The sequence below is a fragment of the Staurois parvus genome, unplaced genomic scaffold (assembly GCF_062004578.1).
Source record: "Staurois parvus isolate SC_StPar_1 unplaced genomic scaffold, SC_StPar_1.0 ptg000287l, whole genome shotgun sequence".
Lineage (NCBI taxonomy): Eukaryota > Metazoa > Chordata > Amphibia > Anura > Ranidae > Staurois > Staurois parvus.
Window position 1 is genome coordinate 31444956 of NW_028318083.1, and position 17937 is coordinate 31462892.

The 17937-nt window shown below is 38.1% G+C and overlaps 1 protein-coding gene across 5 annotated transcripts in view; it reads left to right on the forward strand.

The window, feature by feature from the left end:
* Positions 1–17736, forward strand: part of ZNF516 (zinc finger protein 516) — a 161642-nt gene extending 143906 nt beyond the window's left edge. For 4 of the 5 annotated variants that reach the window (XM_089682367.1, XM_089682368.1, XM_089682365.1 and 1 more), the window contains 3 exons: positions 2019–3461; positions 7033–7137; positions 15065–17736. In XM_089682367.1, coding sequence (XP_089538493.1) covers positions 2019–3461; positions 7033–7137; positions 15065–15288 — 1772 coding nt within the window. In that variant the 3' untranslated portion in view covers positions 15289–17736. Of the gene's footprint in view, positions 1–2018; positions 3462–7032; positions 7138–8198; positions 8267–15064 lie in introns of all 5 variants that reach the window. The other variant, XM_089682369.1, reaches the window with a different exon arrangement.
* The last annotated feature ends 201 nt before the right edge of the window (positions 17737–17937 follow it).

Here is a 17937-nt window from a genome sequence, read left to right on the forward strand (position 1 = left end):
CCGTTAAAGAACACATGTTTTCTTGTTATCAATTAATGGACATTGCAAAAGGGTTTATTAGAGGGTCACTTTTGGCACTCTGGGTCGGCATGAACAGTTCTGTTTTGCATAAATAAAATCTAAATGACTGAGCGAAGTAGGCTAGAGCTCTAGCTGTTCTTTTCACAACTTATGGGGTCATTGCTATTGCTGTTCTGTTGATGCCATCTAACACATTTCAGGCACAGTGCCTAAGTAAGAGCAATTCCAGTCATAAAATTGATATAGAGAAGCTTGACAACCGTGTGGTATAGGTCTTGTGCAGAGTCATTCTATATAGCTGCATTTTACAGATAAAGCTGATCTTGTGAAAAGGCCATACCTCCTACAAATAATCCATTCTCGGCTTACTGGAGGCCTTAAGCCATTAGAGACTGCACTCATTACTAGTGTGGATGCCAATATTAATTGGTACTGGGGATAGCAGAAAAAGTGTGTGCTGGTTTTATAGCCAAATACTGTTTTGGTAGATTTCATTTGCTGCTTTTGGACATACAGGTATGTCCCCTTGCAATAATGGTTAAATAGAAGCACCAACTGCTTGGTTTACTTCAACATGAATCCTTTACACCCCTTCAGGGCAAGGAGAAGCCAAGACAGTTTGACTATATGGGCAAACGCACGTGTCTAATTGCACATTTGTGGGTTGAGAAAATTGGGTCTCTATCTTGCACAGATTAAAGAGGAACTTTAGGTAAAAATGAAAAATGCGCAGACAGGCAGGATTTTTAAGGCAGAATAGACAGGCAGGCGCAGCTCACTGTACAAATTCGGCAATGGTGAATTTGATTGAACTCCTGCGCATGCGCTGGAGTGATGTCATCCCAGCTCGGCCAATGACAGTGTCCAGCATTTGGGACCCAGAAGCCGACCGCCCGGAGATGTCAGTGGCCAGATGGGGAGCTCTGGGACAGTGCATTGCAGGATCAGTTGCGAGTAGTATGTAATCCTAGTCAGTGATAGTACTACATTTTAAGATGTAAAGTGATATTAAACTTTTATTTTTTTTCAATAATAAACATGTTATACTTATTCTGTGCAATAGTTTTGCACAGAGCTTATCTGACCCTCCTCTTGGGTCCTCAGCCTGCGCTCCTGGCTCCTCCTCCCTTCTGAATACCCCCCCTAGCAAGCTGCTTGCTAAGGAGGTTACTTATGCAGGCATTGCCCCACCCCTGCTTCCTTGTTATAGGATTTAATTGACAGCAGCAGGAGCCAATGTCTCCTGATGCTATCAATCTGCCATCTGAGGAGGGAGAAAGCAATAAGACCTGCAGCTCTTTTGCGGAGCGCTGGATCGAGTTTATGCTCAGGTAGGTATAAGTGGGGTGAGGGGGGATCCTGCAGCACAGAAGATTTTTTTTTTTTTCCTTAATGCTAGAGTGTGCATTAGGTATAAAAACCTTTAGGCTTTAAACCCACTTTAAGAGTAAAATAGGATTTAATATTTGCACCGAACAACAGTATATAGCAGCAAAGTACAGCATTCAATTTAGCTTTCTTGTGTAAGCAGGACTACAGCTGACAGTTTCTGCCATCCACACAAGGTGGATGTGGTTATCTTCCCCACTGTGTCATTATATTCTGACAGTGGGACTTCTCCCGCCATCAGAATAAACTGATAAGCTCTCATGCACTGATCGAAGCAAAATTTTCCAACCAGCCCATTCATGAGGAGTCTATCTTTAGGTCAGCTTCTAATGAATGGGAGCAGCTATAGATGGAACAGCTGAACAGGCCAAATTTTGATCCATCTATGGGCAGCTTGAGAAATGTTTTTTTTTTTTTTCTTTAATTGTATGTGGTTTAGAGTATCTATCCTATAAGGAATTTATGGCTAAGTAAGCATGACTCTTGTAAGAAGAGGACAGAGGTTTTTGGCTACATTTCCTTACTAGGTTTGGTCAAATTGTAAATTACATTTTTTATTTGTTTTACATTAAAAGATCCTTGAACTGATTTTGCTCTAATAATTTTAGGTATGAAATCGTTCCACCATGACTTTTCTAGTGAAGATATTCCAATGCAGATTTCCAAAACAAGCCATCATCAAACTGTTTCTGAAGATGCCAGCAAATGTGATGACAGCCAGATTACATTGGATGTGAAAAATCCACCATTTGTGAAAAGTGAATTTATGCCAGATTTGAAAGTACCAGCTCACAAATACAACACAGACCCTCACAAAACTATCCAGAACAGTAGTACATTGATTTCTGTGGTGCAAAATAATGCTGAGACTGTTGACAAGAAAAAACATTTGGCATCTGAGAAAATGCATCCAAATGGAATGGCACTTGATTTACTTAAAGAACGTTCAGCACAAGATGCTACCACTGTGGTTAAAGAAGGTCTTATTCCACTGGATCTAAGTGAAAAATCAAGTAGAGATGAGTTTTGCAGTAAGAGTGCTACTGAATCTTTGAAGGCTGCATTAGTTATTCATCAATGTCCCTACTGTAGTCATAAAACTTTTTATCCTGAGGTTTTGTGGATGCACAAAAGAATTTGGCATAAAGTCAGTTGTAATTCCATGGCTCCACAGTGGGTTCAGCAAAATGGGTTTAAAAATTTGAAAAATAGTGTGCTTTTTCTTGTCAGAAATGGACGCACTGGTCCCCCTCCAGCACTTGGTGGCAAAGAGTGCCAACCATTGCCCATTGCCAGGTTCACACGTACACAGATGCCTAGTGTACCTTCAGCACCTAAAGGCAGCCCTGTAACAATGGGAAACACTTCAAAGGCTAATTGTGGATCTCAGGTGCGTGAAAACTCTCGTGGGTTTAATGGACCTAAATCAGCAAGCTTGAATGCACAACGACAGCCCAAAGTGGCACATGCTCAGGAGCAATACAGTTCAGTGGTACAACAGCCTGTGTCAAAGGCAAAGTATGATTCAAGCCCTAAACTGAACCAAGCTGGAAGCTACGGCAGAAGTCACACACCTGCTCAGACATCTGTATCAAGACAAATTTTGCAGCCTTCTAGTAGTAAACAATCCGAAAAATACATAATTTCCCAAGGAGCACCTAGTTATGCATCTCCAAATAAACTTTCTTTGCCTGATGCGATTAAAACCAAATTCACATTGTCACAACCACAATTTCCATTTCATAAAGTAGATCCACATGTTAAACAGGAGAGCCCTCTAGTGCCTCAAAGGGAATCTCAGGCCAAGAATATAAATGAAGTTGGAACAGTGCCCAACTGTAGTGCTGGATCCAAGTCAAGCTCTGTTTTGCAAACTCAGTCAAGTGCAACGGGTGCCTCTTCGCCTTTTCAACCAGTAAAACAAGAACAAGCACCTGAGGGCCACGAAAAGAAACTAGACATTTTAAATATCTTTAAGACCTACATTCCAAAGGACCTAGCTACACTGTACCAAAGTTGGGGAGCCAATAATAATAATTTGGACAATGCAGGTAATTTATTCTGCCATTAAAGTTCAAATATGCATTAAATTGTTAAAATTGAAAGAATGAACATAGATTTATAATGAATTATATAATTGTATTCTGTGTATGTAACTTTGCGATTTGACTTTGTAATATCTGTCCTAATACTTTAGAACATCCCATTGACATGGATATCTATGGCATAAATACCTGTTTAGAATTTAACATAAACCTGTTACATATGAGAGGTAGAAAAGCTGCTACAAGACATTAAAACTGGCTCCACATATCTCTTTCTATCCTCCCACTGTCTAGTAGCCCCAAACTAAATTTGCTTGGTTAAGCCTAAATTATACAAATGTACAAATTTAAAGTCTTCCATCTTCACCATGACACACTTGGCAAAAATCTGCAATGTGTTTGAAAGTATGCATCTGTGTAGACCTTAACAGAGTTGTTTATACCATGGTGGTGGGTGCAGACGCTGGCCAAACTTTGCAGCCAGCTTTGTTCAGCACGAAGTGATGCAACCACGATGTAGTATAGTACACGTATACTGTTACATTTACACACCATACTAAATATAGGAAAGGGTGTTCAGAAAACATGTAATAAGCTTTAAAATTGCTCTGGTCTTGCTACATGTGTAAGTTAGGCTGTATACATGTGGGAAAGCTTGTAGATTGATGACATGGAGTCCAACTTCAAACTGATATAACAATATAATTTAACTTTTTGTAAACCTGACCCCAGTTCTGAAACCAAATCTCTGGCTTCCCCCTAAACTCGACTTCTGGCATACTTGGCTAGCTAGGTTGATGTCACTTGGCCTTCCACCAGGATCACTAGTGATCTCAATACCCAGAAGAATGAGCAGACACTGTGAGAAGGCCAAGTAATGTCACCCTAACCAAGCCAGATATGGCAAAACCTTTGGTTTTAGGCGAGCATGTTTTAATGCTAATTAATGCAAATACTTTTTGATGTCAATTTAAATGTAAATGCATTTCAGTGGGTCTTGCTGTGTCAAAAGAAACATAAATCAGGAAAGCTTTGTACACAACTATTATAGATTCAATTAGGGTTGCACAGATATCGAATACTTGCATGAGTGCAAATGCTCCCGATATCCATAACCGATACCTTTTGCGGTGCTGTTTGAGCCCATACAAAATGAATGGGTTCAAACCGCACTGCAAACAATTGCTTGCAATTTTATTAGGAATTCAGTTTCCCCTTCTGCTCCTGTGTGATCCCAGTGTGGAAAGACAGGGAAGTGCCATCTAAGAAGTGCAGCAATGGGCAAATGTTTATTAAAAGTACATAATATATCTTGCATGTCAAATCCAAAACCATGGCTGCTTGCAGTGCTCACAGGGCTGGAGATGTATGGGCAGTCCGCCCCCAAGGTGACATCACTTCCATCCTATACCCACAGGGGTCCTGGAACTTTCAACATCTCCTCCAGCCCTGGGAGCGCCGCAAGTTCCCATGGTTTTGGATTTGACATGCAAGATATAACACATAATGCCTCTAGTGCCATGGAGTCATTTTAGCAGTTTACATTGACTGTGAAAATAATAAAATCTCAAGGGAAATTGATATTATCTGGATTTGCTGGCTCTAAGCTTCAAGATTTATGCTGGCTATACATGGCTTGAATTTTATTTGGTTTAGCAGGGACCAGCCGAATGTTAATCCATGTATGGGGTCCCCTGGTTGATCTATCATCTGTAAATCAAGCCTGTTGGGTTTTTCTGAAACGATTAGTGCCGACAGCTATAGCCAGAAACACTAATCGTTGTGTTCTGCCGGCAGGGAAGACTTCCTGCCAGCAGTACAGAATAGCGCTGCGGGAAGGATTCCCCCATCAACAATGACAATTTTTTATTCCATCTCTGATGAAAGGAAAGAACATTGCATATGCTATGGCCTGCCCTAGTATACAGTTACTGCAAACCTTACTTTTCAGAAAATTATTTCCTTTAAAAATATGTTGGTTTCTTAATTGCAAACTAAGGGACACGGGATGAAGCATTCAGGTGCATTTGGGTTACGCTGCTACCTTCAGGAGATTGGACATTGGCAAAATAATGCTGTAATGACCCAGTATAACCCCTCCCATTCTGGTGCTTACAATGGATTGCTTTTATTTGTTTATATAAAGCCTTTTTCCTAAAAGAAAAAAAAACTTACTGTAACTGCATGATAAGTGTTAGCTGGAGTTTTTATGTATAGTTCATCTAACATTACGCTCTACACTGGTTGACAATGCTGCTGTCCAAGGGTGGCTACATTGCCCCTCCATAGATACAATGAAGGCTTTGATGTAGCTACCCTAAGACAGGAGGTGTCTTACTGACTGTTCACCAGATAGAAAAAAAAAAAAGAAAAGCTTGAAAAGTGAAAACTAATGTAGCTACATCAATGATTGGTAGCCTAGAATATATTATATTTTTGTTTTGGAGTTTAATTATGCTTCAATCATACTATATATTCAAATGTCTATAATAATATATAATAATATGTTTTTTTCATACTGTGCTTATGAGTTATTAGTAACCACCTGCAAGTTATATTATCCTTAAAAAAAAAAAAAAATCATACATTACAGGCATGGTTTGCATTAATTACCCTGTTTTTATTTATCCAACTCAATCAAATTGCTTTCTTTATACTAGTTGGAAAAACTAGTATAAAGAAAGTAATTTGATTGAGTTGGATTCTTATCAAATGTAGTCTGAAACACTGAATAGATCTTGCAATGTGTTGAAACAAGCTGGAAGCACAGCATGTTGTTTCTGAGAGATTCTAGTTAACAGAAACAAATGATATTCAAAAGAAAACTAAAAGTCAGACATGTCTTTCTCAATCAGCAGCAAAGACAACAGCTAGCCCTTTAAGTCAGATGTTGTAAACTGACCTTTAAAAAAAGGAAGGTCTGAGTAGTTTTCCACAAATGCTAATGGCCCAGAAAACATGTTTACTAAAGGCAGGAAATAGGACTTTAATGCTGCTACTGTCTCAAAGCATCCAGAAAGACACTCTCATTCTCAGATGTCTTTAGTCTGTGCCTCCCAGGTCTAGGGTCAAAGCAGCACCAGCAGGCAGATAGGTAAGGGCTAAAGGTTTGATCAGTCTGTGATGGCTCCACTCACTCTGCATTTGTCTCCAAGGTACATCAGCCCAGGGGGGACAGGCGGGCTCTGGTTCTACTCATTTTCTATTATCCATGTGACTAGTCTCTGGCATGCTGGAGTCACTTTGATTTGCTTGATACACTGCTTGACAAAGCTGGGTGATGGCTGAAAAGTGGATCCAGCTGCTCTGAAAAGCGCACACCTGACATGCCAGTCCTGGTGCGGGCACATCACGGGGAGCGTTTTTTAATTCAGTGTAATTTATGCATTCTCGCAGTCCTGTGTGTGCCTGGTTTGTCATCCCCAGCCCAGATGAAGGCTGACAGTTGTCATCTAGGGCCTGAAGGTAGCCTCACATAATGACACATTAGACATACTAATGATGTTTTCTTCCAGCATAATGTTTTCTTCTCAACTTTTTTTTTTCTTTTCCCCCTCCTCCTTCCTATCAACAAAAGGAATGCTTAGGACACAAGCACGCCAAGGAGATTATGTTTGCATCGAGTGTGGAAAGTGTTTCACCCAGCCAAGCCATTTAAGGACCCACATGAGGTCCCATACAGGTAGATCCTACGCTTAATTGTCTGTTTTAAAGTGACAACATTTGTGTGATTTGCAAGACTAACCTGCTTTAAAATACTGTTTGTTGCTTTGGCTTTATGTATATACTTGCATTTTCTGTCTCTTCAGAATTTAAGGGAAATTTGTGGTGGTTTTGAGCTGAAATAATTTGTAGGGCTGTGATGGGATTTAATTAGGTTTGTCCTAAGAAGGGACTTTGTATTAATAGCAGAAGAGGTTTTAGTCTTGGCTGAATTTTTAACTTCCTGTGGCCTCCAAAGTGTTAAAGCCATCTGTTGAGATGTGTCAGCTGTACGTTCCTGTTGGTGATTCAGGAGAAGAATCTCTTTTTGATGGGAAAGGTTAACAAAAGACTGCAATGATTATGAATAAATATGCAAGTGATTCATTTTGCCACAAGCACACCAATATACAGCTACTCATTTCTGCATATCATTAACCCCTGTTTTACATGATCATCTCCATTCTCACCTTATGACATTTTTCTTCATGGGAAAATGCTCTCTCTAGTCTGGACAGTGATAATTGAAACATAATTAACACAGCCATTTAATATGTATTTAAACCTAGACCAATTTATTTGTTGCTCTTATTACACTGTAAGCTAGGTAGAGATGAAATGTGCTATGAGCAGTCTGACAGCTTTAGACTAGTGGGCTTTGGTGCAGAAGTGTGAATGATGCATACATAAGCCACTCTGATGTGAAATGACAGAGGCCAAATGGTAAGTAATGCAAGTAGAGGGTCCCTTTATACACACACTGATAATTAATGTTGTCAGTGATTGCTTTCTTCAGCACCAAAATCTGAATTAAAAAGGGCAGTGGCCTTAGGCTGCCATTAGCACACACTCTCACTGAAAGTGTTACAGTAAATTGGTATGTACTGGCCACAGGCAAGTAGCTGGTGTCTTTTTTTTTTTTTTTTTTTTCCTCCTCCCTTCCCTATTTAATGTGGTTAAACTGTAATGGTCTCAATGATGTACACACACTAACTCAAGCTTCAATGCTCCTCTGTTTAACAAGACCCCTTGTTCCCACAGTGGTTTTTGAGTCTAATGGACTCCGAGGTACTGAAGTTCACACCACCTCCGCAGATGCCCCAAAACAAGTATGTTGTCAATGAATTGAGTGTTTGGTTTTTTGATGATTGCTGGGGAGAAAAGTCGCATAGCAGTACTCCTCAGTAAAGCACTGACCTTTTTTTTTATCATCAATGCCAAGATTATCACTGTATACTGACCCACTATGTGAATATTCAGCCTCCCCAAAACTGGAACAAATAACCAATCATACGCTATACATCTCTTAACATAGCAAATATATATATGTATGTATGTATGTGTGTATATATATATATATATATATATATATATATATATATATAATATATATTCTATATTTTATAAAAGGAGGAACCTGTCTGTGTTTTTCTGAAGAGTATACTTCAGTGTCTGCTCATGAACTCTCTAGAGCAATGCCTTACCCTGACCTTCCAGCTTCTGTGGACTCTGTATGGTGGTGTGCTTTCCTCTTTCTGATGTCCAGTGTCTTCTATCTTAACAGACTCCCTTTCTATTTACTTCTGACTTCTAGCCTTCCTTTACCTGTAGAAGAATGTGAACACACTTTCTTGTTGAATGAAATGTACCTGAAGCCACTGATGACTGTAATCACATGACTAGTGTTTAAGTCTTTACAAGTGATTTTTTTTTTTTAAACATTTAAAACCTGCCATGCAAAAATCACAAGCAAATAACATTTACATTTCCCCACTCGGTATACAGTAAAGAAGCATCTGTGAAGAATTATTTTAGGTAGTTTATCACAACAAAAAAATGTTTGCGCTTTTCACACATCCTGTGACACACCATAAACATTTGCTATTCCTTGATGCAATTTTAATTTGGCTCAATAAAAATGTAGTAATATTCAAGAAAAGTTGAGAACTAACCATGTTTGTTGCCTCTTATTAGCAGTAAGATTAACTAAGCCGTGGAACAGATGTTTCTAAGAAATTCTAGCCTTAATGGAACAGCAAAGGATGATATGTTCATCTTATATTTCTGCCTTAGATGTCATGAATTACATTGGAGGCAGCTCTTTCAAATATCAGATAACATCCTTAAAGCAGCAAAATATGTATCATATAAATAACTTGGGTGTTAGTCAAAGGTACAATATACAGTAATTTGTATATGGTATATTCTTGCACTTTTTTCTTTTCCTGAATCCAAATGGAACAATCTTTTATTAAATTGTTTGGAGGGTCCACATATTTTTTTGTATCCGATTTACTGAATTGGCCCACTGTAAACCTGTGCTTCTTCAACTTTCTCTCTCTCTCTAAACTTGTGTCAAGCATTTCGACACTCTTCAAAATACTACCATTTACAAGCACCGTACATTTTTTTTTTTTTTATGAGTAGGAAGTGCTCCTCGACAGCAGTTAAGACTTCTGCTGTCTTCCAGGCACTTCACAAGCCCTGTACCTTTTGTGAGACGTCTTTTCTCTAGTGGTCAGGAACAGCATGTTTACAGAAAGGATGAATGTAGACACATTGTCAGGCCATACTGTTGGAAATAGGATTTTCAGATCTTTAGTAAAGTTAAGCCAACATACAGGCATAGGCTGCAGGAAAAGTGCAAACCGTGTAAAATAACCACCACAGCACAGGGTCATTTGGTATGGTAAATCATACCTGTAATAGAAAAGGCACTATAATTAGTGGTCTATATGTTGTGATGCCACATGTTTGCTTCTTCTCGGCTGCTGCGATTCATTTGACCGGCCCAATGGTTATTCCTGCTGGCTCATGTGTCCTTTCAGGAAATACCAGCCAGTAGGAGAAAACACAACAGTGAAAACATATTCAACCTGCCTGAGGACCTGTTCATATCTAGCAATTTGGGATCGCAGGCAGAATTGCCACAATTCCACCCACAATTCCTAATCACACTGCAATCCTAGCAAAACACTGCACACGTGTTTGTATGCTATTTTTTTTAAAGGCACCTAAACCATGGTGTGTTTTTGCCATAGCAAACCATATCACTTGAAGCTTGCTGCCCAAAAAGAAGCAGGAGCTTCTGTTGGGTGACAAGCGTCACGAGATGCGGTGTACTGCAATAAATTGTACAACAATCGCAGAAAAACCGCACTGCATTTTTAGGTACAATTAAAAATTAATGGCACACAAACATGCATGCTGCTTTTTTTTTGCCAGGATTGCACTGCAATTTGGAATGGTGAGCAGAATTGTGGCTATTCCACCCTTGATCTCAGATTGCTAGATGTGGCCAGGGCCTGATACTTGCAGTGGCTGGTGAGAAGCAAGAGGTGGAATATCAACAACTGGGCTGCTAGAAAGTATAGAACCTCTTTTATTACAGGTATGCTTTAACATACAAACTGACCTTGTGCTGACAGGGTCACATTATGTGAAATCACAACTTCATGTCAAATGGTCACAGATTTATAGAGACTGCTTTTTATGTTTGGTGTAAGAATGTCTATTCTGCAAAGTTTCCAGTTTTCTTTGCTCTCCTCCTTGTCTTCGAACCTGAAGAGGCCATACCCATAAATGAGGAATGCCTTTACCCTTGTAGTGATGTCAAATGTATCCTTTGCTAGAAGACCACATTTACAGATTGTTATATTCTTTCATAGCAGAAGTTGGGGTAGGAAATAAAATCCCTATAAAAGTTAACTTAAAACAGAAATACTTCCATTCGCACTATAGTTATTTTACTGAAACAATTGTTAAAGGGAATTCAAGGTATTGGTGCCCATTTAAGAGCAACTGGGATGTGAGTGGGGGGATACTTCAGCAAGCAGCATCTTGATTTTAAAAATGCATGCAATGTCCATTGATTGTAGACACATTATAGAGTGCGTGTTTAGGAGGAGTATGAGAAAGTGAAGTTCGAGGAAACCCTTTTTAGTATAAAAATACTACTACCGTACATGGGGATTGAATAGTAACCCCTAAAAGTGATTCAATCTTAATTCCTACAATTCCTTACAAACATGGCTAGTAGTATTGCAATATACCCCATTATTTTTAATTGTTCTATGTGATGACGGAACACTAGTTGGAAAACCTGACTTTGAAATACAGGTTTATTGGCATGTTGATCATGTACAATGTGTACAGTATTTTGTGATCTTTACAGTTCCATATGTGGAGATGATTAAATATGTTCTCAAATTATGTATTTTTTTTAAACTTCCTGAATTGGTGAGACTTTTAATCCCAAAACAAAAAGGCCAGTTGTCTTTTACATTACTTTATTGATATGAACTATTTTGTAAACTTCTTTTTTTTTTTTTGTGGTATAATAGACCTTCCAGCCCATTGTGTTGAAATTGATTGCAGTTACTCTAATTTTTAGACGTTCCCAAAATTAATTCTGGTATTTATATTTGTTATAAATACACTTCTCCTAATTGTAAATATTTTTGATCAGTTTTGCTGGTAGTAATATTCTATTCCATTAATCATAATAACGGACAATGCACAAATACCCAGCAGCGTACCTTGCAAAACTCGCATGGAAAACGTAATCAAAACATTTCAAAGTAGATCACATTTGTTTAAACTAAGGAACATTTACTATCTTACACAGCTGTATTGGTGTCAGTCCCTGTGATAACAAGACCTAACTTGTATCCATTTGGGTGGTACAAATGGTAATTTTATACAACATGGCTGTTACAGAATGTTTACTTCTTATTGGTTTACCATTGTTATGTATTAATATCAAATTTTTACAGAATTTGCTTGGTTGGTTTGTCCTGATTAAAAGTGATTTACAGTTCCTAACTAATTTCCCTTATTAGGTCAATGTATTAATGAAACATTAGGCATGCCATGTTCTAAGAGCATGGCATTGTTCTGTGACGTGCGAAATGTCATTGTTAAACAACACTGTGAAAGCTTCAGGCTCACATTAGTTCACATTTTAACGGTTAGCTTTTTTTTCCCTCCCTCTACTTAAGAACCTCCTCTCTGTGATTCTTTAGTGAAATTTGCTGCAAATCCTGTTTAGGTTTTGTCAGATGTGTATGAGAGCATTACTGTGGTTTCTTTGCTGTGTGGACATACAAAGAACATTTTACTTTGTTTATTGTCTGCTATTTCATTTTTTTTTTTTTTAAAGAACTGTTACCTGTTTTCCTTCACTGCCCCTTTTCCTTTTCTTCATTGTGGCCTCAGGTCACGTTTTGACATTTGCCAGATCATTTTAAGGAACTTGATATGCTTTGTTTTCTTGAAATAACAGATAGGTTAATTCAACTGGAGTTTAACGGACATCGACTAGATTCAGCTAGACTTAAGTTACCCAAAGACATTTAGTATGGTTTTTATTCAACTACTAATGATTTAGTGAAAGGGGTTTTTTTTCCTCCTGGCAAGCCTTAAACCATTCTGATGAAGAATGCAATATAGTGTGCAGTCATAGTCTGTAAAAGTCGTAGCTATCTTTAATATAATCAGCACAGTCAAAAATTATGTCCACCGATTTAGACATTTGTAAATTTGAAAAGGCAAGTGTACTTTTTGTTACTCATTCAGCACTTCAGTTTCTCATAATATGACTAGCAGAGCAGTGCACTACCACCCACTCTTAGTCTGTGTGGCTTTTCTGTGGCAGGTAGTGCATTGACTTCTGTGGTAAGTGCACAGGAACTGTGGCTGGTTTGCCATTTTTGGCTGTGTGCCAGCCCAGTGCAGACCCAACACCCAATCCTATTTGGAGTGAGCTGCCCTCCTAATATCCTGTAAATGCAGCAGCATTTGATGTAAATGCTACATTGGCCACAGGCAGGGTAAGAGGTGATTATGTGAGTCATCACTTTTACTCAATAGGAAGAAATATGTTGCTTAAACCAGCCCAAAATTACAATGTTGACCTCAGCCGCTGCTGCGGCCACATGCTCTGACACGTTCCACCCGAACCACTGGGGCTTGGGCTCTATGGACAGGGCAGAAAGCATCAGTGGGGGTGGCCGGAGCAGCAGCTAAGGCCAACACCGCAACTTTGGTTTGTGTGGCATCTTTCTTCCTATTAAATCTACACTTTTGAATTGGTGTATTGAAGCTTGCTCCAACGTTCTGAGCACAGGCTGGGAAATCTCACATCCGTGGCTTTGAGCGGCGCTACAGGTATCCCGGGATCATCATGGGTACTTTTGGCTTTTCGTGATTAGGTTGACCCTGCCCACCAGGTACCTTGTCTCCCTGTTTCTTTCATTTGGTGGGCATGATATTAGCAAATAGGAAGGCGAGTTAAGGTAAGCTTTTTGAGGTTTTTTTTTTTTTTCTTCTTCAGAGGGAAACCTCTGCTTCTGAATTTTATTTTGTATGATCAAGTTTGTGATATGTTTCCTTTAAAAGTACACTTGGTGGTGAATCAATCATAATTATTTAAAACACATACAACTTCTAGATTCACCTTCAGTGAATGTTTGCAAATGTCAAATTCACTGCTTTATTAACCACTTGTCCTCCATAGGATTTACCCCTCTTCCTGACCAGGTCATTTTTTGCGATATGGTGCTGTGTTACTTTAGCTGACAAGTGCGTGATCATGCAACACTGCACCCAAATGAAATTTATGTCCTTTTTTATTTTTCCCCACAAATGGTCTTTTTTTTTTTTGTTTTTGTTTATAGCGCAAAAAATAAAAACTGCAGAGGCGATCAAATACCACCGAAAGAAAGCTCTGACAATATTAAGAAAAAAAACAATATTTTTAACTTTTTTGCTATTAAACCGGTCCAGTAAAAAAAAATTTAATCAAATTTCATAATAAATTTAGGCCAAAATGTATTTTGCTACATGTCTTTGCTATAAAAAAAAAAAAAATCCCAATACGTGTAAATTAATTGGTTTACCTAAGTTATAGCGTCCACAAATGACTGTGTATATATACTGGTATTTTATTTATTATTTTATACTAGTAATGGCGGCGATCAGCGACTTCTATAGCGGGACTGCGGCAGGCATTCTGACACGGGGGGGACTGACTGTCACGGACTTCCCCAGTGACACTAATACAATGATCGGTGCTAATAAAAAGCACACTGTACTAATGACACTGGGTAGGAAGGGGTTAACATCTGGGGCGATCAAAGGATTAACTGTGTGCTGTTTTACTGTGTGCTGTGTGTGTGTGTTTTACAGTGTAAGCATGCTGCTTTGTATTGCTCTGCTATGCAAAGCAATACAAAGCAGCATGCTGTAGCTGACGGGAGAGATCTGTATTCTTTACATACAGACCTCTCCCCTGTCGGTGTTCCTTGGCGATCGCCGGGTGTTGATGGGGAATCTCCAGCTGGGACCCAGTGATTGACAGCTGAAGCTGCCAGTAGTGGTGCAGGTAGGGAGTGCTCACCCCCTACCTGGAAATAAAAAATCACGTGTGTATATATACGTGATTTTGCGCAGCCCTGCCACCCTGTAGCAGTATTTCTGCTTTGGGGCCGTGGGCAAGCGGTTAAAATGCCCCTTATTCTTCGACAAGAAGAAAATAAATATTTGCAAGCTATTCAGCTATGAGTAGATTTAATACCATATGGAATACCCTAGTATATTTTTGGATTGAGAGAAAAAATTGGAGAACAATATCCAGATTTCAAGCTAGTTCTCATTGTTGGAACTGCACACTGGACCATAGCTAAGCTACTATGTTTTCTGAAAAATAAGATGTTTGCAAAAATAGCACACTAGAGCCCCATGTGATTCCTGGCCTATGGTCTGAAACATGAAAATGTTTTGATAAACAGGACTGAATATCTATGGGTAACTTAAGCTTAATTCGGTAATGACTGTATATTGTAACCAGATAACCAGTACTACTTTGAAAAAAGTGATTTTTCTTGTGTTTTTTTTTTCTCTCTTAGGGGAGAGACCATTCCAGTGCAGATATTGCCCATACAGTGCCTCTCAAAAAGGGAATTTAAAGACTCATGTGCAGTGTGTACATCGGGTACCTTTTGATAACAGTGAATACCCTGACAAACAGCTCCTCCGACCCCAAAGTGACAATCCCACCAGTTACATGGAGGACCAGCTGGAAAACTTGCCTTCTAATCATCAAGTCGCTGGAGCTGTTGCATTGAAGTGAAGATAAAATGTGACACCTTCCCTCTTAGTGCAGCGATATTCCTGTACTATATAGTGTTTTATAATAAAGATGTAGGTGATACTACATCCATATCCTTTAAAATGCTATGTAGACTTTGTTAAAAAAAAAAATAGATAGTGAGATGGCACATGACTCAGTCATGAAACAGAGTTTCATCACACACTGGATGGAAGGGTACAACATAACACAGCTGGGACAGTTTAAGCACTGATCTGTAATCTACTCCAGAGGACTAATTTTGAGTGTCAGAGGAGTAGCTGAGACAAGGCACAATAAGTAACGCGTTGGATTTATTTACCACTGATTTGCTTAAAGCCGGACTGTTCAGTGATGCTGCATAATAACATGCATTTATTGAATCTGAAGGCCTGCCCACAAGTTTGATGGTCTTAATTCTGACGGCAAATCACAAGGTGCCACCACGTTCTGCTGTTGACAGAAGTGAACAATAAAACACTTAACGTGATGCTACATGAACACTAATACAGTAGGAAAAATGCTTCTTGATTTTACTCTCAGGACTTTTTTTTTTTTTTAATAATAGGGCTACTTTCTTACACCTGCTCACAAATGATTATGCAATGTTTCCCTTTATAAATGCCACCCAGCAGCTGCAGAATTTAGTACTGTACTAGGTAGGGAAATTAAAAAAAAAAAAAAAAAAATAGTTGCGCATGGGATAGCATGTATGCATCTCCTCACTGCAAAAACCACCCTTCTCCAAGCCGGTACCTTGAGAGAGGTCTTAAGATTTTTTTTTCCTGTATAGCATGTTTGATGATGTTGCTTATTAAGTTGTCTCTGTTATTTGGTGGCATTCAGGTTGTGGGGGGAATGAACATATAAAAAAAAAGCTTTATATACCTCTTCTGCAGCATTTTTTTATGGTGAGGTGATGGTAAACAAAAATAAAGCAGCGAACTCGGTTGAGCCCTTCAGTCTAGCAGACAGCACTACAGTGCTGTTCACTGAGAGGGATTACATATGTGTTCCATAGATATTATTTTGCCCATTGTTGCTGTGACACCATGTGCTACAACAACAACACATCTAAGAGTTCCAAATTTTTGCACATATGAGTTTATGCATTATCAACAAAAAGTTACTGCTGCCTTGAAAAGAATATGTTCTGTGAAAAAAAATGCAAAAGCTTTACTAGTGTGTGTGTTTTTTTTAATTGTAACCTTTTATAAAGGCAGGAAATGGGTATAAAATAAAATCCTAGCATGCTAAATATATTTTTCAAAAAAGCAATAATTTTACATGTACAGATAAAAAAAAAAATCTAACCTTTTAATACTGGTAAGAGCGACAGTTTACTTTGTACTATAAAGAATAGCTTGTTTTTTGTAGTATGTGGGCTTACGATAAAGATTTTGTTTCAAAAGAGTTAAAAAAAAAAAAAAAAAAAATAGGCATTTTTTGAACAGATATTTTAATGTAGTTTATTATTTTATTCTGGATTCTTTAAATACATTTTCAATTCTTGTATGGTTATACCAGAAACTAAATGTTTTAATTTTGTGTGGTGATAAGCTGGGCACCATTTTATTTCCTAAATTTGGTGTCTAGAGTATTGCCTGGGTAGGAGGTGGATTCAAAAATGCTTACATCTGAAGTGTTTTATTGTTTTAAATATTTTATTTTGGATTCATTCCATATCTTTGCTAATAATTAATCTGGTTAATAACGGTTTCCTCCATTAATATGACTGGACACAACACTTCATTATTTTTTTGTGAAATGTCATCACTTTGAAAAAACACAGTGATTAAATACTATAACACACAGTCTACTATTAGAACCTTCAAAACGTGACACCTATGGTATTAAACACTCTAGCTTGGAGTGATCTTACAATTAAATAGAGTCTTGATTCAGTTTGGCACAGGTTTTGAAGAACATCTGACAGTTGGCAGGAAGCATGGCTGTCACTGATGCTACAACAAAGTTTACAATGTCAATGTTTCTTTATGGAGAACAACAGTAGGGGGAAACCATTGTAGATAATTACATGCTGTGTACAGTGCAGAAATAAGATTCTCTTAATTGAACAAGCATTAAAAAAATAAAAATAAAATCTCCACGGATCCTAACAATTTATTTTTTTTGTAATATCACCCTATTTAGTGGTGTAGCTTTTGTGATATTTTATTTTATCATCAGTATTGTGTTGATTTGTTATTGTAGAAATCCTCTAGACTATAGTATTTAAATGATTTTTGTTTTGTTATTTATTTAGTTAACCTGTTTGATCAGCTTTTCAAAATAAAATACTTTAGCCTGATACACTCCTGTTAACTATCTGTGGACTGTTACATAAATTTTCCTACTACCTCTACCAATCTACTGTTTCTCACTCTTTAACAGGTTATTTTTTACAGCGCTCTAATGTAATTTACACAATAAAGGGTTTGATTGTTTACACTGGATGTGTACAGACTCTTATTTTGTTGTTTCTATTATAGTATTGTTTTTGTAACTAGAAGTGCCTATGGCCAAATATGTGCTTAAGCAAAACTTTTTAAATGTAATCATCATGACATAAATAATGGTTGTCATTTGATCAAATACACAAGCAGATAGTCCTATTACCCTGTTTATCTTTCTAACAGTATAGTATCCAGT